This window comes from Anguilla rostrata, chromosome 4, assembly GCF_018555375.3.
Source record: "Anguilla rostrata isolate EN2019 chromosome 4, ASM1855537v3, whole genome shotgun sequence".
NCBI lineage: Eukaryota > Metazoa > Chordata > Actinopteri > Anguilliformes > Anguillidae > Anguilla > Anguilla rostrata.
The window spans coordinates 869,671-897,500 of NC_057936.1; the positions used below are offsets into that span (position 1 = coordinate 869,671).

Sequence of the window (27,830 nt, forward strand, 5' to 3'; positions counted from 1 at the left end):
AACTGGCCATTTCTGTATCCTACCAACACAGAGCTACACTTGTAATTTATTCATTTATGAATGTTGATTTTGACTGAATTATTTGCACCTGAGGAATCACATGACAGTGGGTACTCAGGAATTGTGTCCCATAAACTGTCATTTGAAAACAGAATACAAGCAAATAAGTAAAATATATATGTAAAATGAGGCCATTCTGATATAAAATTAAACTTAAGGCACAAATACATGCTTTCACATTTTTATCCTTTCTGACACAATACTGGATTTGGTAATAATGGATCTGACCACTCTTTCAGCTCCCTTGCAATTACACATAGACAAAATATTCCGTTTAATATATTTAAAAACTTAAAAGAACTACTTCCTTTTTCAAATAAATAATATGTCTCTGCGACACAGACTTTAATAAAACAATTCAAGTTCTTCTGTAAGGCTGCTGAAGGCTATTTATGAGCTCGTTGCAGAGAAATCTTTCATAATGCTGCTTATTACGGCGCGAGGTTATTTCTGATCTGGAAAGATGAAAACACGGAAGCTGACAAATCGTTCAGCATTTAATAGTTCTAAGAATGTGCCCCGAGGAAGTGCGGAAAAACGTTGGGATTATGACTGATGCGGTACAGAACAATCTTGGAGAATTATGTATTGGCTCGTGTTCACACCGAGCTCGGCGGAGAGGGACGCCAACCCCCAGAGATTTAAACATTGAGAACTTCATTCCAGTGTTCTCCGAGTCATCTCAAAAACTAACTCCCCCTAAATAGTGAAACATGAGCTGTTCAGTGAAGGTGAATACAGAGACATACGGCGCGAGATCACAATCCATTGATGTGACTTTTACACCTGCATGAAACGGGAAACCGTGAGTCAGGTGTGAAAGAGACGTCTAGAAATATGCAGCCGTGGGTCAAATACTTCAATAAGTTCAGTCACTCATACAGTTTTATTTTGAAAAGGACACACTGGTAATAACACGTCCCTTATGGGGTGGAGTACAAAAGATATAGTCTACTGTACTTGTTTTTACAGATCTTTTTCTGTCTAGAAAAAAAACTACATAACACACATTCTCGGCTATGACTGCGATATCACGAGGGAAAAGGGTAAAGCAGAACTGCAATTTTTATGAAACTGGCAACTTGCTGCGCTACCTGTAATTACACTGACCACTACAGGCTACATTTGGTGCTATTCAGGTGAAATTCATATTTATCAATATTTGCTCAATAAAGATTAATAAAGAAAATTCGAGGCTATGTACCACCGAAATCCTGCAACTTATGACATTGTTTCACTTATAAATAAAATAAATATAGTGTCATAATTAATAGCTGGGTATAAGTGGGTCGATGGGTCACATGACTTCAATTGCCGGGATGTGCCACCTGCAGTTATCGCGTTAAACGGGGTTTTAGTTTCAAAATGGTGGTGTTATCCTCCAGGGTCTGGAGCTACACACCGCATTACTGGTTATAATTTGATTTCAGGTGGTGGTGAAGGTTTAATTCCCAGCGTATATGCGGTTAACTCTGTAAAACTGCTGCTTCGTGATCAGGAAATAATAATGTCAGTGCATCTGAGCGGTTTTGCGGATGCAGAAATAAGAACAAACCACAACGCCGGGACATTGCCTGCCATGGAGCGAACGGGGATGCGTTAGTGCATTGCAACACAAAATTATGTTTCGTGATTTTGCTTTTCCTGGGTAAATTACTACCGATTTACTGAATCAAATTAAAGGTATATATGCACTGATGCAAACGTGTAAATGGCACAACTACGTGGGTGGCTACAGCATAACTAGCTCAATGGAAGTGTCTGTGAGGCTTAAACGTGTAACCATTAGACGCCGCACTCTCCGGTACTCACAGCACTGCAGGTAAACAACCCTCAATTTCCAGGGTCTGTCCTGGTTTTTCCTTGTGATTTTAAACTGCACGGTCGTGGCATTATTTTCAGATCTAGGACTGCTGTGACATATCTCCTCTGCAGCGCTCGCCATCATCGTGCTCTCCGTCTTTTCCCGTTTCCCTGCACACCTGGGAGCTGATGCGAGCGCGCTCCGGACGGCATGCGCGCGGACACCGGGCGAGCACGCGACCGTGCTTTTCGAGCGAGACAGTGGACGCGCGCTGCGACAGGAGAGAAGCGCCTGAGTGGATGATATCTTCTAAATAAACACCCACGCGCTCTCTCTGCTTGCCAGCACGTCTGAAACTATTTGTATGGAATATGAAATTTGTTAATGTCCTAGCTGTAACTATATATGGCCGTGGCTTATTCTAATGAGATTCTAAATTGACATGTGGCACGTATATTTGACGTGGTTAAAATGTCTACGTTATATTTGGGGCAGATTTGTAGGGTATATTCCGTATTTCGTGCTTAAATCAACGTTGCTTCTTCCACGGCAGATGTATCACCCCTGCATCACCCCAAGAAAAGATTAGTTGATTCTAAATAGCATATTCATAATTTAATTGAAATACCATTGCAGCAGATGAAACATATTGTGTGTAATCCTTTGACGTTAGACCTTCGTGGGATGACACCATTTCATTGTTTTTCCTTGACTTGTCATCGGATGTCACATGACACAGTATAAACACCTAGAAGGCATAATGAAGTATACAGCTGGATGGGCCAGAATCATTGGCACGGTGTTTTAAGTATTTTAAACCCTACATTAGTCTGTCGGTTTTGTCAGCTCAAACAACGTGACTCATCTCCACGCACAGTGTTACAAATCAGTAATCCCTCGTGCAGCTCTTAAATTTATATAAATTTCAATCGTCTGAGAAAAGCTAATTTGTTGAGCAGAGCACATGTGACTGAAGGGGGTACTGCACATTAAATGGGACCGGGCTTAAGCACTTTAATAGGCCTCAGTAAGAATATAAATGCGGAAATTACACATAAATAAAGAATCTATACTAGGTACTGTTAAACTTTTAAATATCCACCCAGGAGGATAATCACTAAAAATGAGAGACCTCTTTGGAGCACTGGGCTTCTGTTCTGCCTGAATTTTAGGCTAATTATCTACAAGGCAATAATTGTCCTTTAAACTGAATATGGAACACCATCAAAGAGTGAACCTGACAAGATAACGGTATTGGCTGTCTATCATTTTCTCTGAATAGCATTGCCATCTTTTAATGAAATGCTATAGTGACACTACAAAATGTGCACAATACGTTACGTTGCCTTCAAGATGTGCAGGAATGCCGGTGTGCATTCTCTTTGAAGCTGTGTTTTAGAAGATAAGCTCAGGTACCAGCACACGCACATATGATTGGTTTTGAAATAAGTGAAAGAATGACGATAAGGAGTCAAGAGCACTGTCGATGTACATGTGCATCAGTGTAACAGTGTAGCTCAGGATCTGAGTTTTTCTTTTTCTCAGAACAGGATTACTGAGTTCTATGTGCTCCCCGTGTCCGTGTGGGTTTCCTCCGGGTACTCCAGTTTCCTCCCACAGTCGAAAGGCATGCAGGTTAGGTGAATTGGAGAGTCTAAATTGCCCTTGTGTATGAGTGTGTGTGTAAATGCTGTGTGTGTCCTGCGATGGACTGGCAAACTGTCCAGGATGTGTTCTTGCCTCTCGCCCAATGCATGCTGGGATAGGTTCCAGCGACTCCCGTAACCCTGGCCAGTAATGAACGGGTATAGACAATGGATGGATTACCGAGTTCTCAGATATAGATAATGGATGGATTACCGAGTTAGCTGGACTAAAACCCAGAACAGTTTAGTTTACTTCAATTCATGTTTCAGATTTGGGAGGGTTCCAGGTTTTACTCAGTACAGTTATCCAGCTAACTCAGTAATCCTCATCACAATATCCATTGGACCAAATCACAATATCATTGGTTAGATCTGTAACACACAGTATATGCTCAGAGTTTGAATGTTGTTGAACGAGCATTTTATTGCGATACTGCAGCGTAGAAGTCTTGCAACTTCCACCCCATAAAGAAACTGCATCACTGAACATGACATTCAGTCAAAGACGAAGACCCGCGAAACGGAATTTATTGCTTCACATGTCAGTTCATATAAATAATCAATAACACACCAATACACACACTGCAAAAGCACTCAAATCTTATCTTATAAAATCAATCTCATAATTGGTTGCATTATAGCTGAGAATGTGCATTTACAATCACCGTGGTATTCACACAGTTACATTACACCATGAGTAAAGAAAGCTTGAGAGACATTTCCATCACACGCACAATGCTGAGCCTACCAGCAGAGCCACAGACAGTGACAGTACTGCTGCACTGAGAGATGCAGACCACTCTGCAAAACTACAGTCAGCTCATCCAAACTGGATTCTTATTCTTTGACCAGCAATACAATGGATATGCTTGTTATATTGCGTACTCCATAAAATATGCACACCTGGCTTCGGTATTTAGATATTAAAATCCCAAAAGTAAAAAAGAAAAACAGCAAAAATCTTACATGCAGAAATTTTTTTAAATGCTGATGATTTAAAATTACAACCCACAGGACACATACATTGAATTGAGATCACACAACATGGATGCACCCAGCTTGTACTGCACGGTACACAGGAATAAATGTATTTGGTAACCCTTTATATCAAGTAGACAAATTACATGTATAATTATACTGTAGGTACATGACAGCATATTTATATACAAATACACTCTTACCCTAAAACAACATAAGACCTTTGTGTAATCGACAAGTCGTATAACATTGTGCATTTGCATAGCAGTTAAACACCTTACACATCATAGGTCATTTGACTAAAATGTAATTACCTAATTACATGTCTTATTACTATAAAGTGTGGTTTGCTGCATATATACAGTATATATTGCATGACAAACATTACTGTGAGTTCATACATGCACAATAATTACAAAGCTGCATTGCTTACCCATATATATTCTTATTTAAATCATGTTGTTTGTTAAACACTTCAGTTTATTCATTTCTCAAGTTTCATCAAATTAGTGCTTGCTTACAATAGAGATATGTCTTATAAGATATGTGCAGCTCAATTTTCCTGTGAACGTCATTAAAATACACAAGCAGTAAGAATAAAGTAAGGAACACAGTACCTAATATTTCAAACAAACAGCTTCAAGAGTAATTTTATAAAAACCCAAAGAGACAGACATCACTGAAGCTGTTGCTGGTGTTGGGAATGAAGGAACACTTAATGAGATCCATCTTTCAAATCCAGCAAATGAATCGATTTGTAACTTGGATAACATCCGCAAATCCATACCAATTTTTCTACAAAACACGCATTAAGCGCTTCAATCACATCATAACATTATTTTATGAAGAGAAAAAAGGCAAGTATGCCATCAGTTAATACTTTACAACTGAGATCAATTTTCTGTCAGAAAGTTACATAAAGTATTTAATATGTAGTTCAGACACACCACTAGCCATTCCTCACAAACCTAACCGGATCAGCAGATCTTTTTACAATTGTTTAGTCAAAAACAGAAAATCGCTAAATGAAACTCACTAATGGAACGTGAGTCGATATTTCCTGATCGTCAGGGAGAATAAACTCAGGTCAATCTGGCCCTTAGTGCAAATTCCAAGAATATCCATGCAGAAGATACCATACAGATAATGTGTACATCTTATTTTAGTCATTTAAAACTTACTTGATTGTACAAAGCATGACAGATAAATACTGTACAATTTCAGCAAACAAATCGATTCACACCAATGGGCCAAGTTACAGGACTCAAAGTCAGAGGCCAACCTGGCTGCTCAATCCAGTAAACAATCAGAAAGAAAACTGGAGTGCAACAAGATCAAAGATCATTTAGCTATTAAAGATTGGCACAGTGTTGTCTAGATTATAATGGTAAGTGCAAAAAAACTCCTCCATTCCTCTTTGAATATAGCTAATACATCACAGAAAGAAAGTTAACAGAATGTACTGCGATTGCTGTCCTTACACAAAACCCTTTGGTTTATTACCCTTAATTGTTTGATGTTTGTTGCTAAGAGTGCGCCTTTGTGTTCTGCGCTTTGTTTAGTTTTGTCTTTGTTTTATTTCAGGTCATAAAACATCTGTTAGATTGGTCCCTAGGAAACCGTGCCTAATTAGCAGAAGACACACAGAGCGTATAAAGCGCGCGATTGCCTCTTTCACCCCAGTGCCTTGGTGCTGTGCAACACAGTGCTCTCTCACACAGGGACCACAAGCAGGGAGCTGCCAGTTTGAAGCCAACAGGAGGCAGGCTCATTGGCTCTCTCTGCTTGTGAAGGTGAACTCGCAGGAAGAGGAGTTATCTCCAGCACAGATGAAAGAGTCGGGGAAAGACAGATATAATTAAGTCCTTTCACCAGCTGTGCGCCACTTTTCTCTTTTCTTTTTAGGAGCGATCTGCTGTGCTCTGCCAGCTATATCTGTCTCACTGTAGTGCCGGAGATTTATAAGTAGAAAAAACATCTCATGCATCGTTATCACCCTCCTAGGGAACAGCTTGTTCTGTACGTACAGTAATCTCTGAGTGGCCCTGTGTTCCTGCACTTTACTGGAGAAGTTTTACCTTTTTTAAAATAAAAAAATGTGCATTTACATTAAAGGCATATACACAGTTATTCCGTTATCTCTAATCACCAAACTTGCCTGCCTTAATTTGCAGTTTACATGGCAGACATCAATATTTATTTTATTTTATTTGGGGGGGGTGGTACTAAACTAAACAAGACCTATATTATCTATATTAACTGGAAGTAATGTAATGTAAGGCAATGTAATGACAGCACTGACATTAATGAGGAGCCACACATTATTTTATTTATTAGAGATTACCTAATATAAATAATATCTTTTATATTTTACATTTTATTTTGAGACTGTGAATGAGTATTTTTGATTCAGTATCTATTTCCTTGTTTAATAAGGATATTCTGTCACTAGTAAACATGAAGTGAGTACTGACGGGCTGCAGTGGAAACCAGCCACTGTCGGCCGGACTGATAAAAGAGATCAGAGGTGACGTGGAGGGAGAGGAACAGAGATTAGCGTAGCATCACATATCTGTAATCCCCTCTTCAATCACACTGTGAACAGAGTACTGTAGAATACCACCGCTGACTCATGACACAGACATCGCTGCATACTGATGTTTCAGGACAACCTGGAGAAATGTCACATTTTTCTTACACCACAGCGTTGACCTGACTTCATTAAAAGCTCCTGCTGATGGACTCATCCTCTAATAAAAAAATTCATATTTCAGCTGGCTAAAACAGCAAAGATATGCCATAATGATGTAGGTTCATTAGTAATATCAGGGTTATTTGGTGTAGCCTGCTAGCAATATCTGAAAAGATGCAGTCAGACGTGCTCACTTGTGACTAATCAGCGGCTACAGCAGCCTGCAGCAAGGTGCATTAACCCCCAGCCTCAGCAGGAGAATTACAGGTAACGTTTAAAAAAAAAAAAAAAAATCACACGTCAATTCATATGCTGAAAAATTTCAACCTCAAGGATATTTCTTAATGTCATTGAGCTAATTTAAATCCATTGCTAATCGTGGATGCTGCAGTCGCATATGAATTCATAAACGTTCAGCCAGGTAGAGCTTACAACAGCATACTATGAAAATAGCGAATTAGTCGAGAGAATGGGAGGAGAAAAGCGGTTCTGAGAGAGCGGAGCAGTCGGAGATCTAATGAGCTTCCTGAGGAGTCTTCAGACTGGGACAAAAGATCTGTCCGCGAATTTTACGTTTTTTTAAGGTGCTATTAAAAAATACAGCATTCGTCCTGGGTGCCGTAATTTCAGAAATATGCACATCACTGGGAACTGAGGGGACCTGTACATAAGTAACAACAATCAAACCACAAAAACATCTTGAGCTTTCTTTCATTCTGCTGGTGGAAATTCACACAGAAAAAAACATCAGTAACAGCCTTTTACCAGGACAATTCCAGGCTTACAGCGCACAGACTTTCTCCTCAAGGCACGATCATCATTTTTAAAGCTTTGTGTAAATTAGTTTCTCCCTGAAATAACGTGTTCAGAATGGCCGTTTCTATCAGTTTTTAATAGTTCAAGTTAAACACCTCGTCCCTCAATAACAAAGGATGATTCCTGGAATCCTCTCACTGTTCTGTGAATTCTGGAACAGCACGAATAACCCCACAATGCAAAGAGAAATGCGTTAATTTCACACTGTACAGCAAAGCTAATACAGTAACTGGATTAGTGGATTAGAGACAGTTTGCTCAAAGACTATCTGCGGCTTGTGTTTCTATCCCACCAGAATGCATGTGAATAATAGAATATGCAGATTAGATGTGCAGGAAACAGATTTGTGTGTGAGTGTGCTTCCCTATCAGACCAGTTAAGGACCTGTTCTGCATGGCAGTCAATGGCCTGTGAAAATCGGTTATATCAGACACGTTAAGGCAAACGCCCTCACAACCGCCCCGCCCAGCCCCCCGGCCCCCACAACCGCGCCATACCCCCACCCCCCCCCCCCGCCCCCTGGTCATCCGCGCTGTGCACAGACTCAGACGCAGCTAAGCGTACCCTACAGTTGCACATTGACCAATCCAGTGCAGAGGCTAGCTAAGCTAGACCAGAAAATACACTATGCTATGCAATACAATGCCATACTATACTATGCTAAGCTATGCTACGCTACGCTATGCTATACTATGCCATGTTATGCTATGCTATGCTACGCTCAGGGTAATGACAGTGGGCTCCATCCTGCCAGGCCCCTGATCTGTAGACTCAGTAGTACTGCACACGCTCCTCGTGGCGCTCTGCTGTCTGCCGCGGCCGTCCTTACCCTTGGAGGAGAGTCGCCACGGCGAAGGAGCATCGCTCGGCTGCTTCCGAGACAACGAAAGAAAGCGAGACGCAGCGGCCGCGTCTATTTTAAAAAACAAATAAAGAAAAAGAAAGAAAGAAAATGGACTCTGAGTCCCGCACCCTGAAACAACGCCACAGACAGTCAGCAGCAGCGGGTGATGCTCTCCGGTCTGTGATCGCTCATCTTCCTCCCCTCCAGGAGCTCTCCTCTGCTGCGGGGGACAGTGGTCTTCACTGGGCTGTTTGGGAAAAGTCATCAGGAGGTGCGGGAAGGTTGCTGGGCTGTTTGGGAAAAGTCATCGGGAGACACGGGAAGGTTGCTGGGCTGTTTGGGGAAGGTCGCTGGGCTGTTTGGGAAAAGTCATCGGGAGACACGGGAAGGTTGCTGGGCTGTTTGGGGAAGGTCGCTGGGCTGTTTGGGAAAAGTCATCGGGAGACACGGGAAGGTTGCTGGGCTGTTTGGGGAAGGTCGCTGGGCTGTTTGGGAAAAGTCATCGGGAGACACGGGAAGGTTGCTGGGCTGTTTGGGAAAAGTCATTAGGAGGTGCGGGAAGGTCACTGGGCTGTTTGGGAAAAGTCATCGGGAGGTGCGGGAAGGTCACCAGGGTGTATGGGAAAGGTCATTGGGAGACACGAGAAGGTCACTGGGCTGTTTGGGGAAGGTCATCGGGAGGTGCGGGAAGGTCGCTGGGCTATTTGGGAAAAGTCATCGAGAGGTGCGGGAAGGTCGCTGGGCTGTTTGGGAAAAGTCATCGAGAGGTGCGGGAAGGTCGCTGGGCTGTTTGGGGAAGGTGATTTGGCGACGTGGGAAGGTCGCACGCCTCATACAGCCTCGCCGGAGTGGCTGGGCCGTCCTGTCAGTTTGTCCGATTGGGGTCGTTCTCAAAGAGGTCCAGCCCGCTCCTGACGAGCCCGCGGGCCCCGTTTATGGCGGTCAGAACCCGCGACAGAGACGCGTTGAGTCTGTCCTCGCGGACGTCCCTCAGGATGGAGAACTCCGCGGCGTCCTCGTTCAGGCAGTACAGCAGGTTCCTGAACACCAGGGGAACAGGCAGCAGACATTAATATTCACAAACGCTTCCTAGTCATTCAGAGTTATTTACTGATTAAAACATCAGCACCAGTTGAGCTTTAAATTAAAATATAGCTTCAGTGCTAATACTGATTGCCCAATCATGTCCATCATCAGCGTTTGTTAGCGCAACCTCCACACACAAGCAGGTGAACCGCAAGTGCCCAGTCAACAGGCAGGGGGCCAAAGTGAGCAGTGAGGAGCTAGAGTCCTGGCCAACTGAAACCCTCCCATCCAACAGTCACTCTAACCCATCGACACACTGGAACAGATACCAAACCATGGGGCCCATCCATACGCCTTAGAACAGCGCCTTAACAGGATGACCCACCCAGCAGCCCAATAATGTCTATATTACAATGGCATCATATAGCCATTACAATGCAGACACAGCCCAATAATATTAAATATTAATATTATAATAATAAAATATTACATCATGCTGAATTTTGGAGACTTAAATGACAGAATGCATTTGGAATGAGACGGAACTCATATTCACAATAAGTACACGCAGAAGAGGGTGAATCGGAAGGAGGCTCTGTGTGCTTGGCTCTGATTGGATGTGAGTGAGAGATTCCGTAACTCACAGGATTAATGAAACCACAATGAGCAGCAGTCACATTAATGAACTTGTTAACAACTCAATATTCTCTCAAATCATCTTGATTGCATAATAAATACTACAACACTTTCAATACTTTCGCACTGAATCTATTCAGTGAAGAACACGAGGTGTTAAAAAAAAAACTTGACAGCAACTTGGGACTTGAGAAATCGAAATAGTGCCATATGCAATTGAAGTTGCTAAACTGCGAATAGAGCCCTGTAGACTTGAACTATGATTTCTGTTTACAGACGCCTGGAAATTTTTCAAAATGAAGAACAATGAACAATGAAGGCTCTTACTTTGAAATTTTGACGAACAACTTGAAAATATCAGCGGCTCTTTTCATACTTAAACAGGCTCACATTTCAACTGCTTACATCAAAATAAGAGTTTGCAGGATTAATGATTTTCCCAGAGAGCAAAGAGGAAAATACCAGACACTGTTATTGCACATTTATCCAAGTGCCAAATGTCTTATTATGAGAGACGGCAATGCTAATAGAAATGAGTGGGCCAGAGTATGTCTCCCACGCTAACCTGTCCAAGCCTACAGACTGGGGCTAAGCTAACCTGTCCATGGCTACAGACTGGGGCTACACTAACCTGTCCATGGCTACAGACTGGGGCTAAGCTAACCTGTCCATGCCTACAGACTGCGGCTACGCTAACCTGTCCACGGCTACAGACTGGGGCTAAGCTAACCTGTCCATGGCTACAGACTGCGGCTACGCTAACCTGTCCATGGCTACAGACTGGGGCTATGCTAACCTGCCCATGGCTACAGACTGGGGCTACGCTAACCTGTTCATGGCTACAGACTGGGGCTAAGCTAACTTGTCCATGCCTACAGACTGGGGCTACGCTAACCTGTCCATGGTTACAGGGTGGGGCTACGCTAACCTGTCCATGGCTACAGACTGGGGCTACGCTAACCTGTTCATGGCTACAGACTGCGGCTACGCTAACCTGTCCATGGTTACAGGGTGGGGCTACGCTAACCTGTCCATGGCTACAGACTGGGGCTACGCTAACCTGTCCATGGCTACAGACTGGGGCTACGCTAACCTGTTCATGGCTACAGACTGGGGCTACGCTAACCTGTTCATGGCTACAGGGTGGGGCTAAGCTAACCTGTCCATGCCTACAGACTGGGGCTACGCTAACCTGTCCATGGCTACAGGGTGGGGCTACGCTAACCTGTCCATGGCTACAGACTGGGGCTACGCTAACCTGTCCATGGCTACAGACTGGGGCTACGCTAACCTGTCCATGGCTACAGACTGGGGCTACGCTAACCTGTCCATGGCTACAGACTGGGGCTACGCTAACCTGTCCATGGCTACAGACTGGGGCTACGCTAACCTGCCCATGGCTACAGACTGGGGCTACGCTAACCTGTTCATGGCTACAGACTGGGGCTACGCTAACCTGTCCATGGCTACAGGGTGGGGCTACGCTAACCTGTCCATGGCTACAGACTGGGGCTACGCTAACCTGTCCATGGCTACAGACTGGGGCTACGCTAACCTGTCCATGGCTACAGACTAGGGCTACGCTAACCTGTCCATGGCTACAGACTGGAGCTACGCTAAGCTGCCCATGGCTACAGACTGGGGCTACGCTAACCTGTCCATGGCTACAGACTGGGGCTACGCTAACCTGTCCATGGCTACAGACTGGGGCTACACTAAGCTGTCCATGGCTACAGACTGGGGCTACGCTAACCTGTCCACAGCTACAGGCCTGGGCATGAAGGGCTGGGATGATCAGCTCCTTCAGCAGGCCCTAAAGCGCACTCCAAAACTGAACATTTTTCTCTGTCACTTATGATGAATGGGCCTGGAATCCGAGGAATTGATTTCAAGCTACATTTTATTAATTCATTATTGTATTTAAGACAAGAGGTCTGTTTCTCTCTCTAGCTCTCTCTCTCTTGCTCTCCATCTCGTTCTCACACACACACACACACACACACACTCAAACATGGATGCATCAACACAAAATGTGGAGTGGTAAAATGAAGAGTTTCTTTGAGATTTTTATGCTTTTAATATTGATTTAATTTAATTTTTTAATTAGCCTCATGGACCCAAGTGGAATAAATGAGGTAATTTTTCATCTGTAAACAGGTTGGATTGGGTTTAGAGTGAAGCCACGACCTCCATGGTCTCGAGCCTCCAGCCTTGGGCCTGCGTTTATATAATTAAGGACCAATTTATCAGTTACAGCCTCTCAGGCAGACAAAGGAGCTCTTTAACTTAACCTTGAACAGAGAAACATTCACGACATTGACACACTTTTGGTTTTTTTCTGTCCACCTGTTTTTTCTTACCGAGCGGAGTCTTTTTTTTGTGTTTCAAAAAAATCTAAACTCAGGCCAAGAAGTTCAGAGCAGAGTTACTTCTGCAAAAAAACAGGTGCAGTAACCTCCTTTGGAATATCTCCAGAAAGGAAGAATGGCCAAGATACTTCCCCTCTTCCCCTTCACCATTTACCTTCTATTTCATTTTTTTAAATGTGCCTGTTGAATGAGTACGTTCCTGGTTCACAGCAGTACAGATTGGGCTCAGCATTAGAGGCTTCCTCCCCTGCGTTTCACTGAAGACATAAATCCCACCGCTGACAGCACGCAGACGTTTGTTTTATCTGTCGTCTCGGACCTCGTCAGGTATTTTTTTTTTTTTTTCAGCCATCCATCTCTGCTGTCTGAGCCGGGTCAAATATTTCACAGCTGTCTCCATGGTTACTTCTTCACCTCCACCCCCTCCCTCCCCCATACTTTTTTTTTGTGAGAGATTGACAGCGTCTCCAACGCTCCCTGTGTCCTATCATCCCACCTGTTAGCTACCTGTTAGCCAGGTGCTCGATCTGGAGGACATTACTGCCACCTTCGACAGTGACATCAATCAGGAGGCTGGAACAGATTACCGCACACCGCCCAGCCACGCCGCAGGCTTGAGATGATTACCGTGGTGACAGAATGTGGGGCCCTCAGAGGATATTTAAACATCTGCTCAGGAAAGGCGCCGTTTTCATAAAAAGTTTTTTGGGGGTGTTTCAGCGGCTCCAGATGTGCGTGTGAAGTCGGGCTGCGGGGGTGCGGGGGTGCGGTTTGGGAAACGGACGCGCTGGGGGCGTCGCCAGCGGAGAGGAAGGTCAGCGGCACCGCCGTGGTCAGCGGCATCGCCGTGGTTTCCCCAGCCGCGGGGCCCGGGGAGCAGGCGGGATAATGAGGCATCGCACCGACAGGATCCAGCACTTAATCTCCCCCTCCCACCTCAGCTTCATTTAATCAGACTACAGCAGGAAGCGCTGATTACCATCTGATTAGAACCCTGAGTCACTTTGACAAAACTGGGTCTTTCTTTACATGAGTAATGAAGTGGGGGGGGCCTGTCGGTGGAATGTGTCGGAAACCGCTGGGGGCCTGGGGTGGCGGGGGGCAGTGGGGGGGTGGGGAGGGGGGGGGGGGGTCTGAATGAACTCTGAAAGGTCAGTTTCCCTCTTCACCATGGAAACTACATCATCTGTGCTCATATATAAGTGACATGCACCCCGCCTGAGGTCACAGCGGGCTTATCCTGAGGAAGGTGAGCCCGTCTGATTTATGAGAAACACCAGCAGTATCCACACAAACTATCCTCTTAGCATGACCCATATCCACACAAACTATCCTCTTAGCACCACCCATATCCACACAAACTATCCTCTTAGCATGACCCATATCCACACAAACTATCCTATTAGCATGACCCATATCCACACAAACTATCCTCTTAGCATGACCCATATCCACACAAACTATCCTCTTAGCACCACCAGTATCCACACAAACTATTCTCTTAGCATGACCCATATCCACACAAACTATCCTCTTAGCATGACCCATATCCACACAAACTATCCTCTTAGCACGACCCATATCCACACAGTCTATTCTCTTAGCACCACCAGTATCCACACAAACTATCCTCTTAGCATGACCCATATCCACACAAACTATCCTCTTAGCATGACCCATATCCACACAAACTATCCTCTTAGCACGACCCATATCCACACAAACTATTCTCTTAGCATGACCCATATCCACACAAACTATCCTCTTAGCACCACCAGTATCCACACAAACTATCCTCTTAGCATGACCCATATCCACACAAACTATCCTCTTAGCATGACCCACATCCACACAAACTATCCTCTTAGCACGACCCATATCCACACAAACTATCCTCTTAGCATGACCCATATCCACACAAACTATCCTCTTAGCACCACCAGTATCCACACAAACTATCCTCTTAGCACCACCAGTATCCACACAAACTATCCTCTTAGCACGACCCATATCCACACAAACTATCCTCTTAGCATGACCCATATCCACACAAACTATCCTCTTAGCACCACCAGTATCCACACAAACTATCCTCTTAGCACCACCAGTATCCACACAAACTATCCTCTTAGCACGACCCATATCCACACAATCTATTCTCTTAGCATGACCCATATCCACACAAACTATCCTCTTACAAAACTTACAGTTGATGTTCTTGGTTGTGCAACACTGCTGAAACCTTACAGAAAATGTATTACACTTTTTTTATTAGCAATGTCTTGATCATAACAATGTATTATCAAAATATTACAACACTTCACAGAATATGGGAAAGTATTCAAACTATTTCCACTTTCAGATACTGCAATATACATTTTAATAGACTGCTGAGATATATATTTATTGTGATATTTTTATCAAAAGTCCACATGTTTTCAGTATATAGCTTTTACATTGCATTTCTCTGAGGATAGACTGTTCACTTGATTCCACTGGACAGAAGTCCAGGGCCAGAAATGCACTTTAAACACTTTAAATGTTGAAAAAACTCCAACAACCATTTTACTAACCAACTAATCCATACAACACAATTATAGGAAAGAAGAATTTTCTTCCAAACGTTGATGAAAATAGATCTTTCATTTACAATTGTCAATAACGGTCTGCAGGAATTTTAATGCTGTCGAAAGGGTGGAAGTATTTAAAAAGATGGTTTGATACGGGTTTGTTGTACATTTTCTCCCCCTGGTAGTCGATCCACGCTTTGCGTTATTGCTGGGAGCAAGAAGCTCAGATTCGCTGGGGCAGGAGAGCACCACTGGGACCACTGATAGGCTCACAGCCAGCCTTGCTGTTTAACAGCGCCTGCTCGCATTTTCTGTCCAATCAGCAGTCACTCGCACCTTCTCACCACACTAGAGGTGATGGAATGGGTGCAAAAGAAGCAGGGGATGCTGGGTGATTAGAGTTAGGGTTAGGGTTGGGGGGTGATTAGGCTTGGTGTTCCCGCGGAAGGTTCTGGAAAGATAACCCCGGCGGGCCTCGCCATCCAGGCCTGCTAACGCCGATACGGCGACGCGTCCACGCCGCCATTTCTCTGCGGAATGCAGACGGGACCCCATTACCGCCCGAGAGCCGTTAGTAAAGCCCAGCAGCCCTTTAATCTGCACGCTGGAGAGTCGGGACGGGGGCCGGGGACGGGGGCCGGGGACGGGGGCCGGGGACGGGGACACGCTGCGCGCTGGAGAGTCGGGACGGGGGCCGGGGACGGGGACATGGGGCCCTTTAATCTGCGCGCTGGAGAGTCGGGACGGGGGCCGGGGACGGGGACACGCAGGTTGGGAACACGTCGCGGTTCGAGAGGGGGCGGCAGGTCCCCCTAGCAGGGAGCCGCTAAGCTTCAATCCGGGCCGAGGATTATGGAACAGCTTCATTTTCTCACTTTAATGCTAATGGTGGTTTAGTACAATTAGGTATGCATTCAGGATACAGCACTAAACATTACGGCACTCCAGCCCTGCGTCTGAGACCGCACTCGCGCTCGCATTTTAATTACAAACTCGTTAGACGGAGATAATCGCTGACAGATTCGCAATAATGCGGCTTGCCATTTTGTGTGCCATTTTCACAATGGGGTTTAACACATACGAAATACAATGAAATTGCACTTTCATTAAACACAATAAATGAGTGCTCCAAACAGACAATCACTCACAGGCAGTACAGTCGGTGGGAAATGAATCACGCACGCGGCAGGCAGAGCTCTGAATAAGCGGCTGAAAGGGCTTTTTTATTTTCCCCTGTTGCAAATTTAATGTTCATTTACCTTCAGAGAATGGAGCAGCCCGGGCTGACCGCTCCCCAGCCAGAGGAAGGGCAGCGCGACTGGAGCACCACTGGGCCGCATTTAACACCACCATGACCACACGGCTATATTCACCCCTCAGAAAACACTGTACACAGGTCACCTGTCTGAGTACTCAAACTTGGACCCCTTTGCGTATTCGAATATCATTGAACAACATAACTGCAATGGCTTACACACAGTTGTAATTGAACATAGTTGTATCGTTACTTTGTCTTTTTTTTGTTGTTGTTGGTAACATCACTCCTACAAATTCCAGCTATCATGGTGATGACATCACCGTGTAATGAGTGGTCTTGATCTGGCATTTCAGATGCAGTGGTGAGCTGCAGCTGCGCACTGCTCTGATACAGCAGTGAGCCAGGCTCGTTTGGAGAATTAAAGCCAGAATAACTGGCAGGAATTAAACCGGCACACACACACACACACACACGCCTGGAGATATGCCCTCCTGATTTACAGCCACAATGGCTTCCTCTGGCACATTTAGGACATTTAGGCTACTAAACTGGGTGCTGGATCTGTGGCAGAGTTCTGCCCAGACAGACACGGCAGATGTGTGGCATGCTGGGATATGAGGAGATCATATGAGCCTCTGCATCGCAAAAAGTTTTACTGCACACCAACAGGCCTTAGACAACACACACCGACAAGCCTTAGACAACACACACCAACAGCCCTTAGACACACACACCAACAGGCCTTAGACAACACACACCAACAGGCCTTAGACAACACACACCGACAAGCCTTAGACAACACACACCAACAGGCCTTAGACAACACCAACAGGCCTTAGACAACACACACCAACAGGCCTTAGACAACACACACCAACAGGCCTTAGACAACACACACCAACAGGCCTTAGACAACACCAACAGGCCTTAGACACACACACCAACAGGCCTCAGACAACACACACCGACAAGCCTTAGACAACACACACCAACAGGCCTTAGACACACACACCAACAGGCCTTAGACAACACACACTAACAGGCCTTACACACACACACCAACAGGCCTCAGACACACACACCAACAGGCACCAACAGCAACCAAACGGCCACCACTGCGCTGCTGTCAGTTTCAGGCAGGAGGCAAGTCAGGCTCTCATTAACCGGCGAGTTCGGCCCATCTCCGTCCTAATGCGTCTTGTGAAGCTGCTTTACTGTCCAGAAAATGGGCTCTCACCAGCGACGCTGTGATCTGCAAATTGCACTCCAAAATGTAATTTATAAAAAGCACCTCTGCTTTTATCAGATGATTGGATGCACTGTCACATTTAGAATGAAAGCCGATCAACTGCCGGAGGAAATTAGAGGAAATGTTTTGTTTTTTTTGCACAGAGAGCTGGTGCAGCTTGCCAGGCCTTTTAGTAGAGACACGCTCTCAGGGTGTTAAAGTCGACACCTGACCCAGCGCTGGATGCTCTCTAGTCTGCAGGTGATTGAGGAGCCTGGATGGGCCGAATGGCCCGTTCTCGTCATTATGTGTTCTCATGTCATCCATCATTAATTAACGGCATCAAGACACATTCTGTATTGTTCTAAGTTGTGTTACGGAGGGAGTTGCATTGAAATTCAGACACTGAATATCATGGAGAGTCAAAAGTTACAGAATCAAAAACATGACCTCACCTGTCCACTTGACCCCATCCCATCTAAAGTTCTCCAATCTATCTCCAGCGAGCTCCTTCCCTATCTGTCTTCCATTGTTAATTCCTCTCTCTCCTCTGGTCATGTTCCCTCTGTTTTTAAGACGGCTCGTGTTACCCCACTACTCAAAAAACCCACCTTAGACCCCTCCGATGTAACAAATTATCGACCCGTATCCCTTCTACCCTTTCTGTCCAAAACCCTCGAACGAGCAGTTCTTAAACAATTAACCTCTTTTCTCCATCAGAACAACCTGCTAGACCCTCACCAGTCTGGCTTCCGATCTGGGCACTCAACAGAGACTGCACTCCTAGCTGTGACGGAGGCACTTGCCACTGCAAGAGCCTCACGCCTCTCCTCTGTCCTGATCCTTCTTGACCTGTCTGCAGCTTTTGACACGGTCAACCATAAAATACTCCTCTCCACCTTGGCTGGGATGGGAATTGCCGGGACTGCCCTGTCTTGGTTCTCTTCCTATCTTGCAGATAGGACCTACCAGGTCACCTGGAAGGGGTCTGCCTCTGCCTCTCATCCACTTGCTACGGGAGTGCCGCAGGGATCTGTACTGGGTCCTCTGCTGTTCTCCTTATACACCAGATCTCTTGGTTCAGTCATTAATTCACATGGTTTTTCCTATCATTGTTATGCAGATGACACACACTCTTCTTTTCTTTCCCCCCTCGGCCACACAGATCAATGATAAGATCTCTTCCTGCCTGGCTGACATCTCCACTTGGATGGCCAGCCACCATCTGAAGCTCAACCTCAACAAAACTGAGCTGCTCTTCTTCCCGTACAAGACCTCCTTGCTTCGTGAACTCTCAATCACGGTTGATGGCACCACAGTGACTGCCTCTCACTCTGCAAAGAGCCTGGGGGTGGTCCTGGATGACCAGCTGGACCTCAAGGAGCACATCAAGGCAACATCACGGTCCTGGAGATTTCTCCTATACAACATCAGGAGGATTCGACCATACCTGACGACGCACTCCACCCAGCTGCTCGTCCAGGCTACGGTGACCTCTCGCCTTGATTACTGCAACTCTCTCCTTGCAAACCTGCCAGCTTGTGCCATACAGCCACTACAGATGATTCAGAATGCCGCTGCCCGACTCATCTACAACCTCCCCAAATTCTCCCACGTCACTCCTCTGCTGCGATCACTTCACTGGCTACCGGTCGCTGCCAGGATCCGATTCAAAGCCCTGACCCTTGCCTACACTGCCGCCAACAGGACAGCCCCCATCTACTTGCAGGACATGACTCAATTCTATGTGCCTGCTCGACCACTCCGCTCTGCGGCAGCAGGGCGTCTTGCAACCCCTCCCACCCGCCCAAAGGGATCACAGAGCTTCTCCACCCTAGCTCCCCAGTGGTGGAACGAACTCCCCGTCCCTCTCCGAACCTCCCCCTCACTATCCATCTTCCGCCGTGGCCTGAAGACTCATCTCTTCAGACTATACCTAGAATAACCACCACCACGCTGTGTATATATATATTAAAAAAAAAAAAAAAAAAACCCTTTTTCCTGTCACTTGTTACATGTTGCCCCATCCCTGCACTTCTTGGTAAATTGTATTTGTCCTAATACTCTAGCTTATTCTTCTGCCCAGTTTGGCCTTGCAGATGTTAGACCAGGATAGTGTTATTTGTTCTCGGCTAGAAATAGCTTTACAAAATAAGTAATTGTACCTTACTGAACCTGTGTTCAGCAGTTGTCTACGATCATGAAAATGCACTTTTTGTACGTCGCTTTGGATAAAAGCGTCTGCTAAATGAATGTAATGTAATGTAACATGAGAAAAAAATTCTGGTGAGAGAATTTTGATGTACATCGACTAAACCATTTCATGAACTGTGACTGGGACGGGCACTGTTCAGTCCCACAGGTGAGTCACACCAAGGCCCACATTCAGTTTAAATGAAAATTAACTTTTCTCTACCAATTTGTGCTTAACTTTAAGTATAAAATATAGCAAATCAAGGTTATTTTCCCACTTTTCCCCCTGGTGCTTACAAAACATTATGGGTTCAGCACCCAGTGAAATTAAACAAAAAGATAATCACCGTGTAACTCATGAAAAACATTTAACGCTTGCTTAGTTTCATTATTCAAAGTTAAAGGACAACAAGGACAAATCTGAAGTGTACATCTTGATTGAACACCAGGGCCAAAGAATCGAGATCAAAAGCACAAGAGCTTTGAAAAGAAGAGTGTGAGAGGCACAGCACAGTTTAGAGACACACAAACAAGAGTGTGTGTGTGAGAGGCACAGCACAGTTTAGAGACACACAAACAAGAGTGTGTGTGAGAGATACACAAACAAGAGTGTGTGTGAGAGGCACAGCACAGTTTAGAGACACACAAACAAGAGTGTGTGTGAGAGGCACAGCACAGTTTAGAGACACACAAACAAGAGTGTGTGTGAGAGGCACAGCACAGTTTAGAGACACACAAACGAGAGTGTGTGTGAGAGATACACAAACGAGAGTGTGTGTGAGAGGCACAGCACAGTTTAGAGACACAAACAAGAGTGTGTGTGAGAGATACACAGCTCAGTTTAGAGACACAAACAAGAGTTTGTGTGAGAGGCACAGCACAGTTTAGAGACACAAATGAGAGTGTGTGTGAGAGATACACAGCTCAGTTTTTACGCATGTGGTGCTAAGGGACACCCCTCCTAGAAGACCTCATACCCACAGAACTAAACGAGCCGCACAAGGACTTACTAACCCCACGTGCGCCTCGTGCAGAACCTCAAACTGAAAGGAGGGCAAAGCCGTTCACGAGGAGCACATGCGGAAGAAAAGATTCCCTCTCTTTTTGTGATTTGATCGAGGCTTTCCACAGGTGCGTGACTCCTACATTCCCCCTTTTCCTGTTCAATAATTTACCTTCAGCCGCTTCCAAGGATAAAACATCTTTGTTCTCAACATTCTAAAATTTTTATTTCCTTTGTGCCGGGGAAGCGCGCATCCCATAACCTCTTCCCCATGGGAACGCTGACCTCAGCGTTAAAAGGCCCGTTGTCCACCAGCGCATACAAATTTAACCTCCACTTCCCGCGTTACCGTTTTCTTTCATCACTTTAAATGGCCGACGGAGGCTGTCATCAGAAAGGCCGACGGGCCTCACTTTGTGTCAGGATTCTGAAAGGGTCTGATAAAAATGACTGAAGGAACTCTCTGAATGTGATTGTAAAAAGTGAAGCAAAAAAACCCCCCAAGTTTACTACATTACGCGCTACATTTCCTACTTCAGGCTGGGAGCAGGTGCTCAGAGCTGGTGTGTCAGCCCTTCATCCACCGTTTATACAGCTGAATATTTACTGAAGCAGCCCAGCTGAACCCCACTGGCTCAAAGGCAGAGCCTCTCAGAGGAACTGCCCCAGCCGGTCCAGCTCTGCTAGCCTGATGCTAACCTGGCACCCCAGTGCTGCGGTGGGGGGGGGGTCTCCTGGGGGTCCTGGGACCCCATCAAGCAGAGGCTCTTACCTGTACAGGCCCGGGGAGGAGGGGGGGTGATAAGGCTCTTACCTGTACAGGCCTGGGGGAGGGGGGAGGTGATAAGGCTCTTACCTGTACAGGCCTGGGGACGGGGGGGAGGTGATAAGGCTCTTACCTGTACAGGCCTGGGGAGGGGGGGGTATTAAGGCTCTTACCTGTACAGGCCTGGGGGAGGGGGGGGGGGGAGGTGATAAGGCTCTTACCTGTACAGGCCCGGGGGGGCGTCGGGGGCGATGAAGCTCTTCTCCAGGTCGCGCAGCACGTCGTTGAGCATGCGCAGGTGGGGGGGGTCCCTCTCCTTGGGGTCGTTAGCGGGACGCATGACCTCCGACTGCAGGAGGGTGGCGCTCTCCCGCAGTGCAGCTGCCTGAGCCACCAGCTCACCGAAGCCCCGCCTGTCACCTGAGCCGGGGGGATGGTAATAAACAAACTCTGTCCATATTTGAATATATAAATGTGCTCTCCCTCCTTTTAGAACACGGGATAATTAAATTAAAATTTAAACCAGATAAATCAAGCCTCTGTTTATTTTTCCCCCCCAACTTAACCAAAAATGTTCTTAAAAGCCCACTGATTTATAAAATGGACTGTGTACATTTTGTTGCTTAAGCCCAGTCTGCTGTACATAATGAAATTCTGCTTTAAAACAGCAGATTAAAAAAATCCCATCAAAAAACACAAAGCAGAACGATGATACATCCAATCTGCACTGGACTGCAAATGAAAGCCTAATCTACAGAGAAGCGGAGCCCGGACATCACACAGCCAATCCTGGGAAGGTAGAGCTACGGTTCTGGACCCAAATGAGGGTTTACCCACAATGCACCAGGCAGTGGCTTATCCGAGCAGCATGGCCGTAGCATACTGCTGTCCGTGCTTGCAAGCACGTGTGTGCATGAGAGCAGATTTCCAGCTACAGTTAGCGCTGGGTGTTAGCGCACAGCAGGCGTCACATGGACGAAATCTGAAGCCGGTGTTTCCCCTTCCTGTCTCTCGCTCCAGTGCAGCGCAGGGACTGACGTTCAGTAACTCCTGCCGCGGTTAAAAGCCCGGTTTGGGAGAATTTCAGACGCTGTTCCCCCGTGCGCACTAAAAGCACCGCTCCCAGGAACTGGCACTCACAGCTCACAGCTAATTGCCACATAATTAAATTAATTGCAAATGTTCATTTTTAAAGAGTCCCAGGCCAAAGCCGCACTTTTCCTTTATTTCCGTGAAAATAAACGACTCCCTGGAGTGAGTCTGACACTGATGCACTTTCCAGAGCTTCTGACTGAGAGGGTCAGAGCCCTCTGAGAACAGAACAGTGTCTAACGCATTATAACAGTGCATAACGCATTATAACAGTGCATAATGCATTATAACAGTGCATAATGCATTATAACAGTGTATAACGCATTATAACAGTGTATGACACACAATAACAGTGTATAATGCATTATAACAGTGTATAATGCACACTCAGTGCATAACACACTATAACAGTGCACACACTGTGCACAAGGTTCAGAGGGTCTATATTAAGAGATTAGCATGTATGTTTTGATTAGGACACTTACAGCTCACGGTTTTCTCTAATAAAGACATTTCAGATAGAGGGATGATTCAAGCCAAATATACTGCAGCATTTGTGTGCGTGCATGAGTGTGGTGTATTATATATATATATATATATATATATATATATATATAATGTGGCGTGGATCGGGGCATGGCTCCACAGTGCCCCTCCCAGCCTTATAGGCATCAGCCGAAACCTGCCACCAGGCCGCCTCTTCAGGACCTAGGACAGGACCCCAAACCTTCAGGACCCCAAACCTCCGGTCTGTGCATTTCTGTGCCGCCCCGCCTGCACCGTCACGCCCCGTGCGGTGCCACAATATATATATATATATTACATACAGTAGAGACCAGTGTAGTGTTAATCAGCTTAACCTTCAGGGTCCAAGTTGAACTTGAACTTGAACTTGAAGTACGGAGGACGGAGTGTGGCACAGTGGGTAAGGAACTGCGCTTGTAACCGAAAGGTCGCAGGTTCGAATCCCGGGTAAGGACACTGCCGTTGTACCCTTGAGCAAGGTACTTAACCTGCATTGCTTCAGTATATATCCAGCTGTATAAATGGATACAATGTAAAATGCTATGTAAAAGTTGTGTAAGTCGCTCTGGATAAGAGCGTCTGCTAAATGCCTATAATGTAATGTAATGTAATGAACTATGCGGTTGTTCCCTGCACTTGGACCGGTACTTCTCTCTAGGGTTTTCGACGTACTTGTTCCTGGTTATGGTTATACACTTTGTTGTACGTCGCTCTGGATAAGAGCGTCTGCCAAATGCCTGTAATGTAATGTAAGTCTGAGGACAAACAAGTTCTGGTTGTCATCATTAGAGCTTATGATGACTCATTTATACTTCTTACTCAAGAACACATTATCGAGAACAAGTTGGGCTAATTCAGATAGCATTCCCACCACCACCGTCACCACAGCTGAACATCTGTGGGAGCAGCTAGAGAGAGAAAAGGCCAAACATCCAGTGCCATCAACACATGATCTGTGGGACATGTTGAGAAAGTGCTGGGATGAAATGGAAGATGAGGATAGGGTTATAGGGTGTGTGTGTGTATGTATGTATGTATGTGTGTGTGTATGTACGCATGTATGTTTGTGTGTATGCACGTATGCATGTATGTGTGTATGTACGTATGTATGTATGTGTGTATGTACGCATGTATGTTTGTGTGTATGTACGTATGCATGTATGTGTGTGTGTATGTACGCATGTATGTGTGTATGTATGTGTGTATGTACGTATGTATGTGTGTATGTATGTATGTATGTGTGTATGCATGTATGTGTGTGTGTACGTATGTATGTATGTACGTATGTATGTGTGTATGTACGTATGTATGTATGCATGTATGTGTGTGTGTATGTACGTATGCATGTATGTTTGTGTGTATGTACGTATGCATGTATGTTTGTGTGTATGTACGTATGCATGTATGTGTGTGTGTATGTACGCTTGTATGTACAGTATGTATGTACGCTTGTATGTATGTATGTATGTACGCTTGTATGTACAGTATGTATGTATGCTTGTATGTACAGTATGTATGTGTGTATGTATGTATGCTTGTATGTGTGTATGTATGTACGCTTGTATGTGTGTATGTGTGTACGCTTGTATGTACAGTATGTATGTATGCTTGTATGTACAGTATGTATGTACGCTTGTATGTACAGTATGTATGTATGCTTGTATGTACAGTATGTATGTATGCTTGTATGTACAGTATGTATGTGTGTATGTACATATGTATGTCGTTGTATGTACAGTATGTATGTTGTTGTACAGTATGTAGTGATGATCTTGTTCGTATTAAGCAGATGTGGAGGGCTTTATGTACAGTAATGTGATGTGTGTAATAGTATGTATTCTTGTTGTTTTTTGTCGGCTTATGTGTGTATGTATGTATGCTTGTATGTACAGTATGTATGTATGCTTGTATGTACAGTATGTATGTACGCTTGTATGTACAGTATGTATGTATGCTTGTATGTACAGTATGTGTGTATGCTTGTATGTACAGTATGTTTGTGTGTACGCTTGTATGTACAGTATGTATGTGTGTATGTATGTGTGTATGCTTGTATGTACGCTTGTATGTGTGTATGTATGTACGCTTGTATGTACAGTATGTATGTACGCTTGTATGTATGTATGTGTGTATGCTTGTATGTACAGTATGTATGTACGCTTGTATGTATGTATGTGTGTATGCTTGTATGTACAGTATGTGTGTGTGTACGCTTGTATGTACAGTATGTATGTACGCTTGTATGTGTGTGTGTATGTACGTATGTGTGTATGTGTGTATGTACGCTTGTATGTACAGTATGTATGTATGTATGTACGCTTGTATGTGTGTATGTATGTATGCTTGTATGTACAGTATGTGTGTATGTATGTATGCTTGTATGTGTGTATGTATGTACGCTTGTATGTATGTATGTGTGTATGCTTGTATGTACAGTATGTATGTACGTATGTATGTGTGTATGTACATATGTATGCTTGTATGTACAGTATGTATGTACGCATGTATGTATGTATGTGTGTATGTACGCTTGTATATGTGTGTGTATGTACGCTTGTATGTACAGTATGTGTGTATGCTTGTATGTACAGTATGTGTGTATGCTTGTATGTACAGTATGTGTGTATGTACGCTTGTATATACAGTATGTATTCCTGGCTGGATGAGTCTTGTTCCCGCTCGTTAAATTAAGACAGATCGGCGCAGGGCTTTATGAATACAGCTGAATGAGTGCCATGGTGTCTGCCACATCAGACGCAAATTTATTTTCTTTTTTCTGTTTTTTTTTCCCCGGCACTAAAATGAGTCGGACTGCGGAGGAGATTTACAGCACACAACAAAAGTGTGTCTGCTTGCACATTCAGCTCAGCGCTCAGCCGAACGCCAGAGCGCTCACAACCTCGACTGCAATTACACTTTACTCAATTATGCAGACAGTGATTACGCCTCCATTAAAGAGCAAAGAAATAACAGCAGAAGTAAACAGGGATATTCTAATTGACATTATTATGAATTACAAGACATCTTCATAGCGAGATACGCTCGTTAACAAGCCGGGGGGTGGCAGTCAAAAACTCCGCCATCTACAATCAGTTACACCATGTCAGCTGCAAATTAAGCAAACACAACCGCGGGTCAGCGGTAAATATACTCCACACATGACTTACATTCATAAACACGCCAGAGCAGGGCCCAGCCACTCTCCTCTTTTTATTATTTTTTTGCCTGGCGCTTGAGTTATGGGCTCCCAGAATGCATTGCCCTTGGCTGTCGCCGGGCAGCGGCGTACCTCTCTGCCTGGGGCGTTGATTCATACCGCCAGCCGGGGGGCGGGGGGGGTGAAATACCGCCACTCCCCACCAGAACGCTGAGATGGAGCGCGATGAGATCTGGCGCCTGGCACAGCCGCAGCGGTAATGGATTTTTAAAAATGAAGTCCAGATAAATATAATAAAATAAACACTCATGTGTGCACCATGGATACTTTATAAAGGTAAATAAATACACTGTTCCTCTTTCCCTCTCTTGGTCTGGAGGAGTCTGTGTGCTTTAGGATGAGCAATGGGGGATGGATGAGAGGTTTGGAATGTCTCACAGACCAGAGCCCCCCAAACACTGGCCCTCGCTGGCCCCCTGCCCCCACCCCCCCACTGAAACAACAGCCCCCCCACCCCCACATAAACTCAATGACCTGTCATCCTTTTCTTTCAGGGTCGGGTGAATGCATCCCAAATCTCCAGGGACACAGACTGACACTACTATGATCATCACAATAATGTCACCTGTCCTGAGGGGTGGGACTTCACCAGCTGCAGTGGACATCAAACAGTATCGCTAACTCCAGCGGCGCTAACAAAACGGGCAAACGCGCCCTTTTACTGGACAAACCAGACGCCGAGCAAAACCTGTGTGCATGACCCTTAACCCCTGAGTGAGAGACGAGGCTCCAGCCCAGATCAGCGGCTGACGCTGAAGATCAGCTTTACTCAGGTAAGAGTGAATCATTCTGCGCTTAAGAAACTCCCTCCCTATCCGGAATATTCCAGACCCTGGAGGCACCAGTGAAACAGGCAGGCAGAAAGGGATCAGAATCATCCAATCAAAGCGCTCCTTATGCACCATGATGACACACTTACTCCAATCAAAGCGCTCCTTATGCACCATGATGACACACTTACTCCAATTCAATCTATTATTTGATTCTGAACCAGCTTGCAGGGGTACTAGCAGATCATTGGATCATGTTTCTGCTTCCCACAATGCAATGTGTGTTTAAAAAAGCGTTGCTGTGGAATGATGTGTTAAAGTCTTTTTAAACACAAAC

General features: G+C 45.2%; 2 protein-coding genes and 1 long non-coding RNA gene across 10 annotated transcripts in view; 1 reads left to right on the forward strand and 2 right to left on the reverse strand.

Annotated features, from left to right (window-relative positions):
• Positions 1–2,008, reverse strand: part of si:ch211-51h4.2 (uncharacterized) — a 122,457-nt gene extending 120,449 nt beyond the window's left edge. For all 6 annotated transcript variants that reach the window (XR_010329346.1, XM_064329980.1, XM_064329979.1 and 3 more), the window contains exon 1: positions 1,873–2,008. Coding sequence is in view for 5 of the 6 variants with exons in the window: in XM_064329980.1 (XP_064186050.1) it covers positions 1,873–2,008 (136 nt within the window). In the remaining variant the exon portion in view is untranslated. The remainder of the gene's footprint in view (positions 1–1,872) is intronic.
• On the forward strand, positions 1,390–2,697 carry LOC135252179 (uncharacterized). Its single transcript, XR_010329347.1, has 2 exons — positions 1,390–1,882; positions 1,996–2,697. It is a non-coding gene; the product is annotated as an uncharacterized LOC135252179 (long non-coding RNA).
• Positions 2,698–4,018: 1,321 nt separating this feature from the next.
• LOC135252177 (inactive N-acetylated-alpha-linked acidic dipeptidase-like protein 2) overlaps positions 4,019–27,830 on the reverse strand; it is a 329,826-nt gene continuing 306,014 nt past the window's right edge. For all 3 annotated transcript variants that reach the window (XM_064329975.1, XM_064329977.1, XM_064329974.1), the window contains 2 exons: positions 22,111–22,309; positions 4,019–9,880 (listed from right to left, as the gene is read on the reverse strand). In XM_064329975.1, the coding sequence (XP_064186045.1) occupies positions 9,706–9,880; positions 22,111–22,309 (374 nt within the window). In that variant the 3' untranslated portion in view covers positions 4,019–9,705. The remainder of the gene's footprint in view (positions 9,881–22,110; positions 22,310–27,830) is intronic.